This window comes from Meleagris gallopavo, chromosome Z (genome assembly GCF_905368555.1).
Source record: "Meleagris gallopavo chromosome Z, MGAL_WU_HG_1.1, whole genome shotgun sequence".
In the NCBI taxonomy this organism is placed as follows: domain Eukaryota; kingdom Metazoa; phylum Chordata; class Aves; order Galliformes; family Phasianidae; genus Meleagris; species Meleagris gallopavo.
Window position 1 is genome coordinate 28,214,951 of NC_139435.1, and position 19,836 is coordinate 28,234,786.

At 38.9% G+C, this 19,836-nt stretch overlaps 2 protein-coding genes across 2 annotated transcripts in view; one reads left to right on the forward strand and one right to left on the reverse strand.

The window, feature by feature from the left end:
• The window catches only part of UHRF2 (ubiquitin like with PHD and ring finger domains 2), an 80,698-nt gene extending 75,287 nt beyond the window's left edge, over window positions 1-5,411 (forward strand). The window contains exons 13-16 of the mRNA XM_085212593.1: window positions 477-600; window positions 988-1,148; window positions 2,306-2,404; window positions 3,255-5,411. Coding sequence (XP_085068719.1) covers window positions 477-600; window positions 988-1,148; window positions 2,306-2,404; window positions 3,255-3,401 — 531 coding nt within the window. The 3' untranslated portion in view covers window positions 3,402-5,411. The remainder of the gene's footprint in view (window positions 1-476; window positions 601-987; window positions 1,149-2,305; window positions 2,405-3,254) is intronic.
• A 1,866-nt stretch (window positions 5,412-7,277) lies between these two features.
• GLDC (glycine decarboxylase) overlaps window positions 7,278-19,836 on the reverse strand; it is a 37,499-nt gene continuing 24,940 nt past the window's right edge. Inside the window, exons 17-25 of the mRNA XM_085212592.1 lie at window positions 17,085-17,210; window positions 16,091-16,240; window positions 15,499-15,611; window positions 14,689-14,830; window positions 13,506-13,617; window positions 12,144-12,239; window positions 9,866-10,038; window positions 9,061-9,141; window positions 7,278-8,063 (exon numbers count right to left, since the gene is read on the reverse strand). Coding sequence (XP_085068718.1) covers window positions 7,920-8,063; window positions 9,061-9,141; window positions 9,866-10,038; window positions 12,144-12,239; window positions 13,506-13,617; window positions 14,689-14,830; window positions 15,499-15,611; window positions 16,091-16,240; window positions 17,085-17,210 — 1,137 coding nt within the window. The 3' untranslated portion in view covers window positions 7,278-7,919. The remainder of the gene's footprint in view (window positions 8,064-9,060; window positions 9,142-9,865; window positions 10,039-12,143; window positions 12,240-13,505; window positions 13,618-14,688; window positions 14,831-15,498; window positions 15,612-16,090; window positions 16,241-17,084; window positions 17,211-19,836) is intronic.

A 19,836-nucleotide genomic window follows, 5' to 3' on the forward strand; every position in this document is an offset into this window, starting at 1 on the left:
GAAGTCCCAGGTTGCTCAGCCTTTCCTCACAAGGGAGCTCCAGTCCCCTCAACATCTCTGTGGCCTTCAACTAGACTTTCTCTAGAAGTACCCTGACTGCCTTGAGCTAAAGAGCGTGGGACTGGACGCAGTTCTGTCCTGACCTTGCCGGGGCAGAACAGAGGGGGAGGATAAACTATTTCAGTCTGCTGGCTACACTTCTTAACGTACACCATTAGAAAGGGCATAGGTTTAATTGTCAGTTTCCTTTGAATACAGTTCAGTCTAGATTAGATCTTTTAGCTTGGCTAAATTTTCTGGAAAACAGACACTACTTTAAAACTTTTTTCCATCATGTAGGATTTTAAAAACTACTTTTTAATTATTTCAGTATGCTGTCATATGGTTTTAGCGTCTTTTAGAAATTAGTCTTGTTCATACTTGGGGATTTGTGTTTGCCAGTAGGTTTTGTTTTAAATCTGTGCTTTTTATTTTAGTATCCAGAAGGTTATTTGGAAGCCATGGCTAGTAAGGAGAAGAAAGATAAGGTTAAAAAGCAAACTGTGAAACAGGAGCCAACCAGCCAGAGTAATGGAAACCAGAAAAGAACAATTGATGATGGTATTTCTTCTTATTTTTTAGCTTTCAGCAGTGGAGTCTGTCATGTTGTGTTCTTTGAGCCAATAGCATGAAAGCCTCGCAGAAGCATGAAGTTATTTGGAATACTAATGTAAATTGTAGTGCATATTCTGTAATAAAGTAGCAGCCTAGGGATCCTAAGATTTTATGTAGTATTTGTAAGGCTTTTTTTCTTTAAGCTCAGTAGAAAAATGAACTTTGCAGCTCAAAGCAGTGCTGAGCTGAAGTAGAGTTTGAGTAGGCATTTGATTGACACATTTTATGGGTGTAGTTCATTTATTCCCTTTTAGAATCGGCTTTGCCTTCCCCTTTATTAATTTAGACTAACACAAAGATATTACTGTGTTTGATGGTCATCATCTTGAGCAGGTATTGAGGAACCTACAAATACACCTAAAGCCATGAGAATGGGAGATGGAGGGAAAGGAGAAGCTTTTCAGCTGACCCAAGAACAGCAGTGGCTGATTAGAGAAGATTGTATGAACCAGAAACTGTGGGATGAAGTACTTGCTTCTCTGAAGGAAGGACCAGTATGTTTGCTGCATGCTTAGATTTTTTATTTTTTACTTTTCTGTAGAAAAGTACTAGGAGAAAACTTTAGTCTCTCTTAAGACATAATTTGCTTGTTGAACGGTTGCTGAATACAGATTGCTTCTAGCACTGTTTTTATCTGTAAAGCTTTGATTTGAAGAAAGTATTATAGATAAAGCAATCTAGTACCAATTCCTTGTAGGGTTTGCTGTTGATGACTAGCTTGGCACCTTCACAGTAGGGATCTTCTTTTCCAAAAAGCATGAGAAATGCTTTTTTCCACTTACTATAAATTTAGAACCTTTTGTCTGTTTTCTATTCAGTATCTGTAATGATTGAAAAGAATTTCAGCTGAAAATTGTTCATAAGCAGTAGAGATGCATGGTTTTAAAAAGGAGAAAATGGTAATTTAAGAGCAATTGAGTTACTGAAAAGTCACTTTTCTACAAATTCATACCCATTGTTTTGGTAAGATTTCATTTGATTGCCACTAAAGGCAATAGGAATCACTGCAAACATTGGGTAGCTGCTATGACAGCTTTTTGGTGGAAACTATCAACTGTTTTAATTAAATTTGAATAGCTAGAATTTTATTCTGGCAGGAAGAAGGAAGATGGTGTATGTAGAGCTCTAGTAAATGTGAGCAAAATGCAGGTAACAGGACCAGAGGGCGTGAAAATACCCTTTATGTATCTTATCAATATACACTTGATGCTGACTGTCTCTGGAAGGTAATTGAATGTTGACTGAGTCTTGAAGACTACTCTAGAAGAGCTGCAGTGTAAGCAGAGTGAAGCTATGTCTAACCATTTTACAAATTAAGCTTAGCAACTTACAGTAATTCTGTAATCTTTTTACTTACTGTTAAGTGAGTTTGGGAAGGGAACAACAGCAGGGTTACACAAGAGTCCTGTGAGTTAATCCACAGATTTCACACATTTTCAGAGGCAAAATCAGTTTTATCATTTCCTCAGCTTAGATCTAAGAGTTGAATTTCACATGAAAGTTCATGAAGATTTTAAATGTATATAGTAATTACCAAAGCTGGGCACTATAGTTTTATATATAACATATATAATTAAAATAAAAATACTACTTTTTTTTTTTTGCATGCCTTTTAATGATTTGTCTTCTTTATTCCTTTGCCCTACATTAGAATTTTCTGAAGAAACTGGAACAATCCTTTATGTGTGTCTGCTGCCAGGAGCTGGTTTACCAGCCAGTGACAACGGAGTGCCTCCACAACGTCTGTAAAGTAAGAACAAGCTTGGTTGTGCTCTGGGCTGTCTTCTTGGCTCTGAGACTCCAGACACTGGAGCCAAAATGTATTTTAGAAAGATGATAATTATTGCCTAGAATTCTGGGCAGTAACTTGCTGCATGTTTGCTTTCAGTGATTGCTGTGTAGTTTTAATTTTATGTAATAAAGAGTGGAAGTGAGCTTAGTATAAACCCAGGCGCAATGAGTTGGGTTTAGCATTGCTGTCATTCCACTATGATCAGAGGAGGTATGCTAGGAGTTGTTTTTAGCCCAGGAGTCAGATGTTGATAGATTAATAGTTAAGGAATTAAAGACAGATCGTAAAAGTGTGTAACATTTTAACCAAGAGTTGTTTAAAGGATGCAGAGTAAATAACAGAAAATTATTTGGGCTAATTAAAAACTACTGTATCACTCTGAATATATCTTTAAGGAGTAACTCAATTTTGTCAGATGAGGTGGATGGAGGCCGTCTTCAGCACTGCAACCTGTGTATACATTCACCTTCAGCTTGATGGGAATGTCCGGAGTACAGTTGCTGTCTAACAGGGATGCTAGAAAACAGCTGCAGTTGTGGCTCTGATTCACAGGAAGACATTAATGGGGATATCAGCAGGGTTGTCTTTTAATCCTTGCCAGGCTCCATGTTTCAAAGTTCTTTTCTTAGGTCACTTTAGTCACATAGGCAAAGTTGTGCCCCAAGGGGCTTGGTAATTACTTCCTCTTTTTTCTGGAAGTACAAAAAATTGCGTCTTTAGCTTTTAGTAACTCCTTAGTTTTGGCTGATGAAGCTGTCAGTATAAAAGAAAGTTCCCACAATTCACTCCTCTCTTTTATCTTTCCTAGAGCTGTTTACAGCGCTCCTTCAGAGCTGAGGTCTTCACCTGCCCTGCCTGCCGCTACGACCTGGGGAAGAGCTACACTATGGTTCCTAACAAGATACTGCAGACCCTGTTGGACCAGTTCTTCCCTGGTTACAGTAAAGGACGATGATGTGCTCAGATCCTTCTGAATTCCTCCCAGTGACTTTATAGACAGTTAAGGAGAATAAACGTGGGAAATTCAACAGTGGACCAGCCAGCTTGATGGGACTCAATATGTTGTCACATTTTGAAGCAGCTCACCCTCTTCCCCTCATAGCCATCTTTTTGGTGTAGTGAGATCTCTTAATTCTCGGCTGTCTTTTAACATCAAGGGTAGTTTGGGCCAGTTAATGAATAGTTTTTAAAGAGAAAAATGAAAAGCTTCAGCTCCCACTGACCTAGCTGATGCTTGATTTATGATTTTTTTTTTTTTTTTTTGTAACTACCTCAGGACAGAGGAAAATAAATTATGGGGATGACAAAAAGTTAGCGAATTTTTAGCTACACACTGCCTCCTGAATAATAGTTGTGCCTGGTCCGTGTGGTTTGATTTACAAAAAAATAAGAAAGAAAGAAAAAAACAAAACAATTAAAAAAAAAAAAAAACCACAAAAACAGCAAAAAACAGAAACAGCACTTAAGCCAGCTGGATTAAAGAACAGCAAATTATGTGGTGTGCAGTGCATAATCCTTTTTTGTCTTTTTCTTCCATTATGCTGTATTTTTTTGCAAGAACAGGCTGATTTTTAGTCTATTTTTGTGAGCTTCATTGTGCTTTTCTTGTATCTTATGCAAGTTGACTACTAATGACTAATGAGAACAATATGAATGCATTGTTGCTACATTAGTGTAAAGTGATCTGTGTTTTTTGCACTTAAAGAGGGTATTCAAGACACTCTAGTTGTGTAAAAAATATTTCATATGAAGAACTGCCACTTCTGTATTAGTTAAACTGTATGCTTTTAGTAGGTCTTGTATCAGTGGCAATACATCTACACAGCATTGAAGGCAGTGCTAGCTCGGAGAGGGTTCAAATCGCTTCATATTGTGATCTGAAATTTTATATACAATATATCCCCCCTAAATATACCTTATTAAATATTTTATGATTCTGAAAAATCGCTAATTCTGTTTTCACTATTATCCTCTTATGTAAATTATATTTTTATAGCAGATTTTTTTTTTTCCAGATTGCTACATACTTTCTTTAGGTGGGTTGCTTTTTCTCTAAGCTTTACATTCCTTTCATTTATTATTGATTTAAAAAAAAAAAATGTTAAGAAAAGAACAACCCAACATCTATACTCTGTACAGTAGCAGCTGTCATAGAGCTGCTCTGGTCTCTGCTGAGCATCTGCCTGAAGGAAGGCTGGTGCTGGATTGCACTTCATGTGCCAGAGAGCAGTAAGGCCGCTCTGCCCGCAGCCTGGTGCAGTTGGGTACTGCCCTCTAGTCATTCGTAACTAACCACTCACTCAGATGTTGGTGCTGTTTGGCTTTTTCGTGGCCAAAGTCAGTTTAGTGGCCTACTCACATCATTCCAATGAACTTCTCTCTCTCCTTACCCTACCCCCATTTCTCCTCAGGAGGCCATTAGCATACCAAATGTTGGTAGTATCTCTCATAATGTAACAAATATCAAGTGCACAGGTGTTGTTGAGCAGTTTGGCTTTTTCTGTGCTTATTAGAATGAAGATTCTTTGTTCAGTAGGTGAATTAGTATTAAGCATATGCTTTATAAGAGCTATAAACAGTCTTACATCCTGTTGAATTCTGTGTTTTACGAAGTGGTAACTCAGCATTTTATGGGGAAACAGATGTAATTCAACCTCTGTAAGGATGGTATGCATTTTTGCAGCAAGCAAAGATGCTTTTATTCTGTTCAATAGCTTTTACCAATTGAGGATTATATGTGTAGTAGCTATGCACAATTTGGAGAGAGAAATCTCTTACAAGTGTGCATAGAACACTTGATTTTTAATTCATACCCCAGCCTAACATGAATGTTGGTAGCATTTTTAGTATTTGTTATGTGAATGGTTATTTTCAAATGAGTAGTTCGGATTTATGTTTCCAAGGTTTATCTTATAAAAACTTATTTTTAATGCAGAACAATTAGTAAATGTTGTCTTCTAGGAAATGTGGTTATTTCTGACTTCTATTAATTACTTCATTGTTATTGATTTTACTGCTAATTTACCATCAGCTAAGATTTGTCAGTTGAAAGACAACAGCGGGGATTTCATCACTTGATACAAATGTGTAAAAAAAAAAAATTGTAATCCCTTTATCAGACACCATCTGGCACCATGAAAGTGCCTTTTTACCAAAGTAGTTGGTAAAGGGAAGGCTTTGTGGAGTTAGCTTGGTAGGTCAGAATGCCTGTCCCTTCCTCACACTGCAAGTGGTGCTTATGGCACTGTTTTGGTGTTTCATATCTCTCCCCATTCCCCAGTGTTACATCAGTAGCCTGAAGAATATCTTTTCAGTAATAGATTCTACATTAGAAAATTCTAATTTTCTCTCCATACATAGATGTTTTGGGACCTATGTGCAGATCAACCTGGCCCATTCTTCCTTTAATGGAAGCCATTCCTATCATCTGTTGTTCAGTTTTTCTGGTTAACTAATTCCACATGAAAGTCCTTTGGAAAGTAATGTAAAGGTTGCAAAGCCAGAACAGAAGAGACCCAGAAGTGCAGTACTTGAGGTGCTGCTGTTAGCACTATCCTTGTTTGTGTCCCTTCAGCGAGAACCCCTGCTAATGACTGCGTGTACACCTTCATGAAGAGGTTGTGTAGTTCCTGGTTGTAGAGCTTTCTTGGGTGTTACCTGCTTCCTGATTCACCAAATCCTGCTTCACATGGCCATATGAGGCTGTCATTGCTTGGGAGACCACTTGAGTCAAACACAACTCAACCTGCACAGACCAACTCCTACATTACTCCAAATCATAGAACCGCTCAGGTTGGAAGAGACCTTCAAGATCATTAAGTCCAACTACAACCTAACCATGCTACCCTAACTAACAACCCTCTGCTAAGTCAAGTCCCTGAGCACCACATCCATACAGATTTAAACACATCCAGGGATGGTGACTCAGCTACCTCCCTGGGGAGCCTATTCCATTGCTTAACAACCCTTTCTGTAAAGAAGTGTTTCCTGATAGCCAACCTAAATTTACCCTGGTGCAACTTGAGGCCATTTTGCCTTGTCATGTCACTAGTGAGAAGAGATCAATCCCACTCTTGCTGTAAGCACCTGTCAGATATTGAAAGAGTAAAGTCTCCCCTCAGCCTCCTTTTCCCCAGACTAAACAGCCTTAGTTACTTCAGTCTCGTAGGGCATATTCTCCAAGCCCTTCACAAGCCTTACTGCCCTTCTTTGGACCGGCTCCAGCACCTCAATATCCTTCTGTAGTGAAGTGCCCAAAACTGAACACAGTACTCGAGGTGAGGCCTCACCAGTGCTGAGTTAAAAATGCAGGATTACTTCCCTAGTCCTGCTCACCACACAATTCCTAACACAAGCCAGGATGCACTTCTTTGGTGTCAAGTGCACTGTCTGTCAGTGTAACTAGAGAGCTAGGTTTCATAAAATATGACTTGGAACAGATTAGAAGATGACGTTCTTTAACATTTAGTTCATGCTACTTAATTGAATATGGCATTGTGCATACCCACAGGATACTGGTTACAGAGTGCACCATCAGTAATCATGGATGGCTGGAGCTCAAGTTTTGAATAATGTTTACACAGAGTGTAAGACTTACAAAGCAAAGCAAGCTAAGTACACCAAAACCAAAATCCAGAACAAGATATTTGAGAAGTGATGTAAGGAGAATACTTTGTTAGACAAGATTTAACTCAAACTAAGCACAGTGTACTAGAGAAGTTGTCTCACGTTTTCTCAGGAATAAGAGGAGAAGATTACATGGGAACTACAAGGAAGAAGTGATGTGGTACAGACAGAAGGTAAGTTTGTTACCACTCAGTAAAACTAATCATTGAAAATGACAGATTTATCTCAATCTCTGCCAGCATTTTGCTTCATGTAGAATCTGTTACTGCTGTGGCAGTTCTGACAAATCAGAACTTCAATCTCAGAAGCCTCAGTTCATACAAAACCAGCTTAAGAGTTAAAATTCAAAAGGATATGATACTTAAATTCTGTCCAACTTTATTAGAATACTAACATTGGTAGATAAAAAACAGCACAAAATATTAATATTAGCAATGCGACCAGTAGTACATGAAGTAAATTAAACAATCTACTTCATCTGTTTTTACAAAATATAAACAATTAGTCCTCCGGTTAATATTTATTACTATAGCTTTACACATCTGCACCTTCTCTAATTTCTGTAACCGTATTTTGTATACCACATCACAAACTGGGAGTTAACAGTTAAAGCTTTAGCACAAAGCAGAGAAAATGCTGAATCGAGGCAACTTCAACGTCAGCTGCTGTGGAACAAACATGTTTTGTTCACACCTACTATACTGATTGTATTTACATTTTGACTGAGTGGTGATTCAATTAACGAATGTGGTGATTATCCAAAATATACACAGTATATAAATCCCCTATCAGGTCTGGGAGGAAAAGGCCATCCTGATTGACTCAGAAACTCAAGCTGGAAACAGTGTTATGAAGAAGCTCTCTTCTGCTCAGAGAAGGGAGATTCATAGGCTTCCATTGGTGGGCAGGTACAAACCAGATGTTGGTCTCCATATATGTCATCAATGCGAGCAATTGTGGGCCAAAACTTGCTTTCAGGCTTCACAAAAGGCTAAATGCAGAAATAAAAAAAGACATTATCTTAATTGTTGTACTAAGCAACTGTGTAAATCTAACAGACACCTGAAGTTTCAAGAACAACCAACGTTGGAGTGTGAAATCAAATCTCCTGCATTTCAATCCCATAACAAGTATGTATAACAAAAATGGCAGTTAGTTAAAGGAAAATTTAGATTCTCAAAAAAGTGCATCTCTATCCTCTGACCTGAGCTTGCAAAGAAGCAGTCATGAAATAAACAAAAACTGTGATCTCTTGAATTAGTGGCTAATGGACAGAAATGAAAGAAAAGTGAAAGACTATCAAGATCTGCGCTGTTCAATGCAGTAATAATTTATATTAAAAAATATATATAATAACGTGGTAAACTTCCTAAGTGCAGTTAAATTATTCTTCTTTGAAACAGTACATGGCAATAATGCAGAGGTAAAGTAGGTGCAGTTCAGTTTCAGGTGACAAAAGTTACATGCATTTAGCTAACTAATAAGGTTGTGGAAAAAGTTTTACACAGTGCTTTCAAGAAATCAGATACATTGCACCCCAGTCTGTCCTCTGTAGCTGACTCGTATTGGTGTCTGCCACCCCATGCTGCTTTTCCATCTCATCAAACCCTCCTCTAAGCTCCTCATAGCAGAGTGCTGAACATTAAATGTGGTCTCTGTTTTCAGAGGCTCTGGTGCAACGTCTGAATTGAAGGGACTCGAGCTGTAACTCGCTTCCACCAAGAATAATGAATATCCAAGTGCTGACATTACAAATCCAAGTTCACGTTTCCTTCGTGTCTAGAGATTTTTTAAAAGATCTTTTTTCTTGTCTTGAAAAAGAAAACTTATAGAACTGCTGTAGAGCTCACACAAACAGTGTAATGGCAACAATTTCTTTGAAGTGTTTATTCCTACCAGACTAGTTCTTCTGCAATAAACCAGAAAACCACAAGGCAGAAAGCAAATTCATACATTACCACATCACTAACATTCCATCGTTTACTCACCAGTGGGAATGCTGCCACTTCTCGGGAATAAGGGCGATCCCACTTTGAAGAAGTGACACAGTTCAGAGTATGTGGTGACATCTGCAAGCAGAAAGGCGTGTATGACATGAAATTACTGGATTCAATTGAACATATCAGTGAGAATCTTCCTTAAGATTCACATTATTACATAAAAATAATTCAGATTACTGTCTGGTATCTCCTTGAGACACAATATATCTCAGGGGAAAAAAAAAAAAAGGAGTGGATCTAAAACAGGAAGCCAGCCAGTATCTAGATTCATTCCATTTTGTCCAACATCACCCGAGATGTGAATGTGCTTCCAGCTTTTCACTACTTTCCCTCAGTATTTAAAGATTCAATGCAGCCTCACAACAGTTAACCAGAACTTGAGCCTGTAGCAGTATTGTGCCATAGTTGCTTACGTAACTCATGTGGTCTTCATTTAACTGTTAGCTTTAAGGTCATTTCACTTCCTTTCTTAAATCAAATAAATAAGTAAGCACCACTCCTTCACTAATTTAAGATGGTCTCCAAAACTAGAGATCATATGCTTCCTTCAGTAACTTTCTCTACTGTGTCTGCAAAGTTTGAGCTTTTACTTTAAAAAGTCAGAATTCCAGGTTTTGAGAACTTTCAAGGTTTCTAAAGAATTTCAAGACGTTAATCTGTCATCCCGTGCTACTTCACTGCCACACAGCTATTTTCTGGAGTACTGAAAGACCAGAAAAGGGGCTCAAATGGGCTCAAGTAAGTCTCAAGAGTTAAGCTGGAGCTGGCAACTTGCTCTTACTTGTCATCTTACCTTCAGAGGGTTAACCTGGGCATCCATCCTGCCCTCCTCTATTTCAGCAATTTCCTGTCGAATACTGATCATTGCATCACAAAACCTGTCCAGCTCTGCCTTGTCTTCAGACTCTGTTGGTTCAATCATGAGAGTCCCTGCCACTGGCCAGGACATGGTTGGAGCATGAAAACCTGAAAACAGAATCAGTCACTGACAACGGGTCATAAGCCAACACATGCACCAGCTAGCAATGGACTCAAAATTCAGTCCTTTCTTTAATCTTTACAGGAGCAAACGCATGGATTGGTAGCGTACAGACAGATTTTAAAGTATCTTAGTTCTTCTAAATCAAAAGACAATTTTATTGTGTTATTTACAAGAGGGTTTAAAGTTACACACCAATAATGAAATGATCTTAAAATCTGCACTTTTTGCTCTATTAGTTTTTAGCTCAATACATTATTTTTCAATAGTATCACAGAATATTTTGTGTTGGAGGGGACCCTTAAGATCATTTAGTTCCAATTCCCCTGCAGTAGGCAGGGACACCTCCCACTGGACCAGGTTGCTCAAAGCCGCATCCAGCCTGTCTTCAGTGCTACCAGGGAGGGGGTATCCACAGCCTCTCTCTGCAACCTGTTCCAGTGTCTCATCGCTCTCACAGTAAACAGTTTCTCCCTGATATCTAGTCTAAATCTACCCTCTTCCAGTTTAAAACCATTTCCTCTCACACTGTCCCTACATGCCCTTATAAAAAGTCCCTCCCTAGCCTTAGGTACTGGAAGGCCACTACAAGGTCTCTTCGGAGCCTTCTCTTCTCCAGGCTGAAGAGCTCCAGCTCTCTCAGCCTGTCTTGTAGAGGAGCTGCTCCTGCCTCCAAACTTAAACTTCATGAGGTTGGAATGGGCCCACCTCTCACGCCCGTCCAGATCCCTCTGGATAGCATCCCTTTCTTCTGGCATGTCAACTGCACCACTCAGCTTCGTGGCGCCTGCAAACTTGCTGACAACTCGATCCCACTGTGCATATGCCCACTACAAAGATGATCCCAGCACTGATCCCCAAGGAATGCCACTCATCTCCAGTCTCCACTTGGACATTGAGTCATTGATCACAACACTCAGAGTGCAACCATCCAGCCAATTCTTTATCCAGCGAGTGGTCCATCCACCAAATCCATCTTTCTCCATTTGGCAACTAGGATGGTATGCAGGACAATGTCAAACATTTTACACAAGTCCAGGTAGATGACATCAGTAGCTCTTCCTTTATCCACTGATGTTGTAACCCCATTATAAAAGGCCACTAAGTTTGTCAGGCATGACTTGCCCTTCGTGAACCTCATCTTTATTTTCCATGTGTCTTAATAGGGCCTTCAGGAAGAAATGCTCCATGGTTGTTTCAGGCACAGACGTGAGACTGACTGGCCTGTAGAATCATAGGTTCATTATAGTTGGAAGGGATCATTAAAGGTCATGTAGTCTAACTCCCCTACAATGAACAGGGATGTCCACAGCTAGATCAGATTGCCCAGGGCCTGGTTCAGTCTGGCCTTCAAAGTCTCCAGGGATGGGGCAGCAAGCACATCTCTGGGCAACTTGTTCCAGTGCCTCACACTCTCATTGTAAAAGACTTTTTCCTTATATCCAACCTAAATGTACCCTCTTTATGCTTGAAACCATTTCCCCTTATTCTGTCACCACAGTCCCTCCTAAAGAGTCTGTCCCTTCCTTCCTGCAGCTCCCCTTTACATACCGAAAGGCTGTTATTCGTTCACCTCAAAGCTTTCTCTTCTCCGGGCTGAACAGCCCCACCATTCAGATTTATTTCCATTCCCTGCTGCTGATTTCAGTGTTTGGTCCCTACACCCTCCTATAATATGCCAATGCAAGATGAATACAGATTTGTGCAGTAGGAGATGAAGAAAAGAATAGAAGGTTGTTTGTTACCATTTTTTTTTCCTGTACTGCTGCTAAACACAGCCTTCAGGCTGCAGATAACATTCTTCAGAACAAGTGTACCAAAAACAGCCTTGGAGTGCCCAACCAGTCATGTAATTGTAAATTGGGAGGGCAGTTTACAAAGGCGGGGAAGTAGCAGCAGATTCTTCAGTAGTTATAACAACTTCATGGATACAAAAGCTCTCTAATGAGCTTAATGAGCATGTGGAAAAATGATGAGATGATCAAGGCAGATTCATCATCCATAAGCACGAGACTAGAATGTTTTGGGAACCGTTTAGAAAAGATTTGTGAATTTCTTATTTAGGCTGCCGTTTAAAAGACATTTGACTAACCATAATCCTGAAGTCGCTTAGCAAGATCCACAGCTTCAACATTTGCTGTTTTTTTGAAAGGTCTTGTATCCAAAATAAATTCATGGGCTACGTAACCTGTAAGGAAAACAATGTGGTTTACTTGTTGGGAGAATAACGCAATCCATTGAGCAGTCTATCCTCATTGGTTTTGTGTAGAATATGATAAAAAAACAAATTAAAAAATATTTGCTTTGTCAAATTCTCTATCCAGAGAAATTACCAGGTAAAAGCTACACAACCCAGCATTTGAACACTGGTCCTCCAAGACCACTTTAAGAGGCCTCGTTTTCCAAGATGTTTAGGAGAGGGTAGTCAAAATAGCTCATATCATTGGTAAGCTCTGTGAAAAGTAAATGGATTTGTCTGTAGCCCAACATCATTTGGATCACGGACTTTTTCAAATTAGCCACATATAAGAAAACTGATTTAACATTACATCAGAGAAAAGCTCAAATCTGTTGTTACAGATAGGCTAAAGACCAAAGTTATCTCAAGCCATGATTCTGAAGAACTATGTTCCATTTCTTTAGTGAATCCTTCAAAATTTCAAAATTTTATTTACTTCCGTGAGGAAATTATATATTCTCCTAAAATGCAACCTGCAGGTTTAGTCAGTTTGTACTCTTAAATTCAATAAACGTATTTTCAACTGCATACAAACTGTACTCAGGTTTTCTCTGGTGCCATTGGGCTTTAACAAGCAAAACTGCATTTTATTATAGTTATGATGGTCTAGTGTAACAGACAGGTAATTGTGTCCTCTCTTATTCCCTACTCTTACAGGACAGAAGAGTTGCATCAGGGAACTGAAATGTAGCTGGTGTTTCCCATTGTCAAAGAGATTCTCATCCTCCTTATAAAACAGAATAGGGAAACAAAATGAGGATAGAATTTTTTTTATTTTTTTTTCTCAGAGGACTGTGTTTAAGGGAAAGTTTATGATGAAAAGTTCTTACATTGTTATGTGGGATATAGAGAGGTTAGGACAGGTTTGGAGGCCTGACATTGTTGCTTCTTTTTTTTCTAATGCGTCATTAATTTACTATTAGACTTCAAGGAGAACAGTTGGATTTTCCAAGGTTTACTCCATCTGCTGCCATCATTTTATCTAACTACAAAAAAAAAGCATTTTTACTTCTGCCTCCAGCTATTTCTCTGTTCCCACTGTGGTACCTCCACAGAAACTGTAGCAGGCTATTCCTCTCCTTGCGTACGGAACCAGGAGAAGACTGAGATTCAGCTGCCACATAGCATTACGTAAGAGCCATACTGCAAGCCAACTTTTACATAAAACATTTTGAAAAAAGCTTTGTAGAGGAAATCAAATTGCCCACTACTTGCCTCTTACTCCTCTGAAAAGGATTTTGTAGTGCTTCTCTAGCCTCTTTGCCATGTAGTTTGCATTTAATATAGCAATCTCAGAAGCATGTTTAAGACCTTTTGCTCCCATTGTCTGAAAGAGGAACAACATGAAGAAACAGACATAAAAACATTCTCAAGCAAGATAAGCATGTGCCCATTGTCTGAAAGAGGAACAACATGAAGAAACAGACATAAAAACATTCTCAAGCAAGATAAGCATGTGCTTATCCCAACAAATATGACAGAGTGGGAACACATGTGGCTCATTTACAGCAGCACACTGCTACTGCAGGTTTCCACACTGGACTCACAGGAAAGCACATGAAAGATGTGGCTTGTTAGAATGCTGTGTGCCTAAGAGTATGTGTGGAAAGTAAACAGGTGAATAACTCAACTCCAGAAATGGAGCAGCTTTGAAATGAAGAGAGCAGAACTGATGAATTTCTTCAAGTGGCTTCTATCTCTGCCTGTGCCCCTGCCACTGCCTGCATCTTCAGGCAAAGAGCACCCACAGAGCTGCCTGAAAAGCGGACTCTGCTGCCTGAACAGACATTGCTTTGGTGTCATATCACAGATGAAACTGTGCATTAAAAAAGATTAGAGTCAATTGAATACAATTGCATACTTAATTCTCTGGTAAGGCACTGCCAGAGGAAAGGGCTGGAATTAGTGTTTGACTTTGAGTTAGGCTGACAGGGAGAATGCCAAAGCAGCCCTTGCAGTTCTCTCTTTAGATGGGACAACTGGGAAAATAAGTAGTTTCCAACTAGTTTTTAAATAAAAATTTAATATCAGAGACAGCAGAGGGACAAGCCTAACAGCAGCCTGATTGTGCTCTCTTGTCCACAAGTCCACTTGTCTCAAGAATTATTACTGACAAGAGTCAAAAGAATGAAGCAGGCTGTATAGGTACAACACTACTGTCATCCTGCCATATTAATAATTGTAACAGATGGCAATAGGCATTTCTACTTGAAAACAAGGAGATTCAAAGGATTTTTAAAATTTCTGGCTATGCCATGGGTGCACTGCAGTCTGTGCAAACAGCATGTGAAGTACTGCACTTAAACTGTCTATGTGATTTCAGTGATAGTGGTACTCAGGTTTGCTGAAAGAGAAACAGCCCTTCAGCTGATACGCCTTAAAAAAAAAGTCTACAAACCTTGATATACACCCAGGAAATGGGCAGTATGGCACTGGAACCCCAAGGTGCAGCACTGACAGTACCCAAAGGACAAGCATCCTTATCCGTCTGAATTTTGATGACAGGATGGGTAGGCAAGTAGGGAGCCAAATGTTTCTTCCTAAAATAAAAAGATTGACTTTAGAACTTAAATATGTGTTGCTGTGTTACCATTCCTGAACATTTTCAGCAGTAGATTCTCTTCACATTCCTTCCAAACACAGTCCACTAGGAGGTCTGGTCAATGTCTTCTTCAGCAGAAAATGTAGTAGCCTAATTGGTGGCAATGTAGGATGGCATTCATTTTACAGACCATCAGAAGATACTCATGCAGCTATCCAAATCAAAATAATATTTTAAAGGAACAAGATATAATTTTTAACAATAAAACTAGTCTGTAGACTAGATTAGACTAGAATCAAGATTTTCATCTACCATTTCGGTGGACTGTATACAATATTAGTCCTCAAAGCCCACAGATGAGTTTTGTACTTATTCAAAAACCAGACTGCTGAGCAGGATCTGCCATACATACTAAGGGCCAACATGCAGTCAGGGTTTGCAAATATCTGTGAGCCTCATCACTCAACAAATTAGCACATGATTCTATGATATGATCATCCAGGAGAAAGACAAAAGTTTACAAACAGCAATATACTTCTCACATGAATAGCTCAATACGTAAGGGAACTATCAATCAGGATTCATTAAGGGATTTTGTTTGTTTGCTATCTGAATTTATTTTCCTTAAAACAAATTCCTTAAAAAAACTTATTAAAATATATTTACACTCCAATTGGTCCCATTCCAGGTCCTCCTCCTCCATGGGGAATGCAAAAGGTTTTATGAAGGTTTAAGTGAGAGACATCAGAGCCATAATCTCCAGGACGACACAGACCCACCTGTGAAGTGAATACTTACATGTGAACTGATCTCCTGGCACTGAAAGACCTTTTACTACCCTCAAGAAAATTACACTGTAAGAGATGTTACACATTTTCCCATTTTCCTTTAACATGATACATCACAATCAAGTACTGATGCAAACGCTGTGAGTTTTTTGCTTTAGGAATTCTCATTCATGTTTAAAGAATGCCTCTGACAAAGATTAGGCAAGCTAAGTCATTTTCATTGAATCATAGAATGGCCTGGGTTGAAAAGGACCACAGTGATCATCTGGTATTTCAAAGCAAACTTACATAAACAAAAGCTATACCAGCAACTAACTCCTAATACTATTCAAGGAATCCTCACCACCTCCCCTGAGCCCTGCACCATCTTGTAATGAAGTTATAGTCTGAACTGAATACTGCCAGGATACTTTTTTTCCCAGAGAAACTACAGACTCAATTGTATTATATCTGCCTAGGAGACCATATACCTGGGCATTCATATTTGCTCCATCCAGGTAAACCTGGCCTCCATGTTTGTGAATTAGATCGCACACATCTGCAATCTCCTCTTCAAACACACCATTGGTAGAAGGGTACGTGATCATGATGGCTGCCAAGTTCTCTTTGTGCTTGTCCACCTGGAGGCAGGGAGGAGACAGAGGAAAAGGTCACTGAGGCTCACAAAGCTCCTTCAAGACAAGACCTCTACTCAGCTTATGTCATCAAGTGTTTTACACATGAGAAGTGAGACTATCAGCCTAAGTCACTTACAGTAAGAAAAAATACCAGCTCTCGTATTTACCAGCAGAATGCTGTGCAGAAAGAGTGTTTTCTTGATAGATCAGAACTTTAAATTGCAGAAGCGTGGTATGAGAAGACAAAAAGCAGATACTTCTGAGACCTTTAAACAAACCAGGAGTGAAGCACTCTTCAAGGTAACGTCATCCACAGGTTATACCTTTGCTTTCAGCAGTACAGATCTATTACTATCATAAAAAGCTGCTCAAATATGTATTTTTAGAAATGTGTCCTGCTAATCCCTTGAATTCCCAGGACTCACCTGCAGCAAATCTACTCAAAAAAGTGAAAAAAGTTGCCTAGCAACACCCTCCCCAGCAGAGGTAGTCTTGAATTTAACTAAGTGAAGGCTACAGTGCAGTCTGAAAGGTCGCAGCCTCACAAACATGCTCCTTTCATTTCAAATACTAAATGCAGATGGGAAAGTTTTGCTGTAAAAGAGCCCGCTGAGACTCACTTAGCCACTCCTGCACAAAAGATCCTCAAATTAAATGAAATCTCATAAGTCACATGGCTTGTATCTGAATGAGAAGAAATGAAAGAAATACTTATTCTTTTCAAGTACATATTCACTATTTTATGCCCTATTTTCCCTCAAATGAGTATCCAATTTGTCTGCCAAAACTATTACCTGTTGAGAAGGAGTGCTCCTGCCTTGAACATTAAAGCTGATAAAATACTCACCATTGCTTTTAAATGGGAGATATCAATGCTCCCATTTTTGTCCACTTCAATTGGCTGAATCTTCATTCCTGCCATTTGTGCACTTGCTGGATTTGTACCATGAGCAGATCTAGGAATAAGGCAAACCTTGGAAGGAAAAAGAAGCAAGCTTTATAGTACAGCCAGTTATACAAGTCTTTGAATATTATGGTTCATACTCAGCACAAATTCATTATCACAGTTCTTAAAAGGGAGACAAAGGAAATGTTTACTGGTAAACTACTACTTGCATCAAACACTGAAACTTAGTTTTCTTTGGAGAAATCAGGCAGAAGCATCAAAATACCCATTAGGAAAACATTTTTCTTTGTTCTATAAATCATATTTAGGACTGTGTTTCCAGAACATTATTTCAGAGACTTTTTATTTATTTATTTATTTATTTATTTTCCAGTCTGGTGCTGAGTATAGTGACCTGACAGGAAAAACTACCTGATTCTAACCTTCCGCTACATCCCAACTGACTTAAGCATTTCCTTCTCTATTCTATTGCCATTTCTTTTATTATAACTAACAAGTTTCAGGAAGTTACTTACAGCCTCTATACAGCTCAGTTAAAAAAAAAAAAAAGAGAGAGAGAGAGACAAAGAGAAAAGGAAGGGCTTCTACTTATGTAAATACTGGCTCTTATCAGTGACAATTAGGAAACAGGGATCTGGAGTTCCCAGACACTTATTAGGAACTCCATCCATTCTAAAGTCAATAAATATACCTTTTTTTTTTTTTTTTTTTTAAGAAGTTCTTTGCTTCTATTAAGTGGCTATATTAAAATATTTGTCTCTTATGATTCCCTTGAGAAGATTAATTTAACAAAGCTCATTAAGTTACTCAAAATTTGCTGTATTAAATAACTAACAGCAAGGTTGTTGGTTGGGTTTTTTGTTTGTTTGTTTGGATGATTTCATGAAAAACTGCATTGTGACCTCTATCTCATGCTCTATGGAGATGCTAAGACAAATGCTGATTACTTCAAAAGCTATTTCAAGCTACTAAGCGCTCAGTCTCAGCAGATGGATATTCGCTCTTTTTGCACTGAAATAACAGTGTTTCACTGTGCAGCTGTGCTGAAAGAAATACAAAGATCATGGCTCCACTGGTGACACATCCACTGTGACACGTTCATGGTAATTTTAAATGGTAATGTTAAGTGCTACCCAGTCCTGCTGCGTTGTATCTGCAGCTGCAGGATTCAGAAGTTACTGATTAGACTACAAAGCAAACAAATGCTGTGAGCTGTAATTGAATGTAAGTTTGTTGGTCTTTTTTCCAGAAGAGGGCAGCAGATCCAAACGAGGCTGACTGCAAGAAGCTTGATCAGCTGCTTCAGTTTACTTTCCTAAATTGCAAAACAAATAAGAAAGCAAAACAATAAAAAACAAACGAACAAAAAAACCCAACTAATCTCTTAGTACACACTATGTATGTTTTGCAGAAGAAGCCAGTGAGAACACCCCTACTTTCTATAATATGGTCAATGTATGGAAAGAAATGGGTGTGAAATGAAACAGATCTGAACTTGACATTTACAAGGACAGATGCTAATTCATAGAAAGTAGTGATGCTATAGTGTCATGTATTGAACACTGTAGTAGTAGTGAAGTCTCATAGCAGTGACTTTAACCTTAAACACTTCAGACCTTCTTCTGTTGCCTCTTCATGCGTCTAGAACAGAGATCAAGCTGCCTACCAGCAGGAGCCCTGCCATTCAATCTTTCCCTTTTCACTACTACTTTAACTTTAAATGTCTATACAAGGCTTTCTTTGCATCGCATACATAGTAGCCATCCAGTGTGAAACAGAGAAAACAGAACCATCAGTTAGTTACAGTTAAACAAAAGCATCACCACAAAGGTTGAATAAATTCTGCAGGCAACAGCTGTACCTGCACAGTTAATCTCTAGGTGTTTTCTCTTTAAAATAGAGTTAGAACTAAAAAAAACTATTAAACATGGTGTCTAGCAAGAACTAGTCTTTGGGGTTACCTACAGCTGTATCACCACTCAGGTTTACAAGAACTCTCTTTTATCAGGCTTCAATGGTATAACTCAGAAGTGATTCCTTGAGGTCAAAGTTTTAGGTAAATAGTACTGAAGAGAATAAAAATTAAGACTTCTGACTCTAGCATTACCAACTGAAGATTATAAGATTGAAAACTGTTTTCCATTACTCATCCAGAACCTTGTGGAGCTTGAGAAGAAAGGCTATTTCACATATTTTATAGAAACTTATTTGAAGCAGTTTAAATAGTCAAGAACTGGATGAGCCTTGATATAGGTGATTCCTGTGAATGGGTCCTTGTCTCAAATGTGGTGCTGTCAGATGCCATGGCCTGCCTACCATGTTGCTCTGACAGAACTACATGGAGGCTGGATAGGCACAAAACAATATGAGCTGCTGGGAGCTGGGACCACAAGCTCATTTGGGCATACAATACCAAGTTATCAGAGGTGTCAGCAGCACCAGGTACAAGCCCCAAATCCTCCCATCCCCTGACTCACAGGGTTCAACTTCTTGGGGGCACATTTTTCTGTCACCTCAACAAGAAGTTCTTCACTCTTATGCCAGCACCAAAACAGGTTCCACACACACAGTAACAAGTCAAAGATGTTAAATAATAAAATCAAACATCTGATGTAAGGATGTACAAAAAACTCAAGAGCTCATGCAAGAAAGCTGGACAGATCAACAGCTGAGGAGAAAAGCGAGGAGTAAT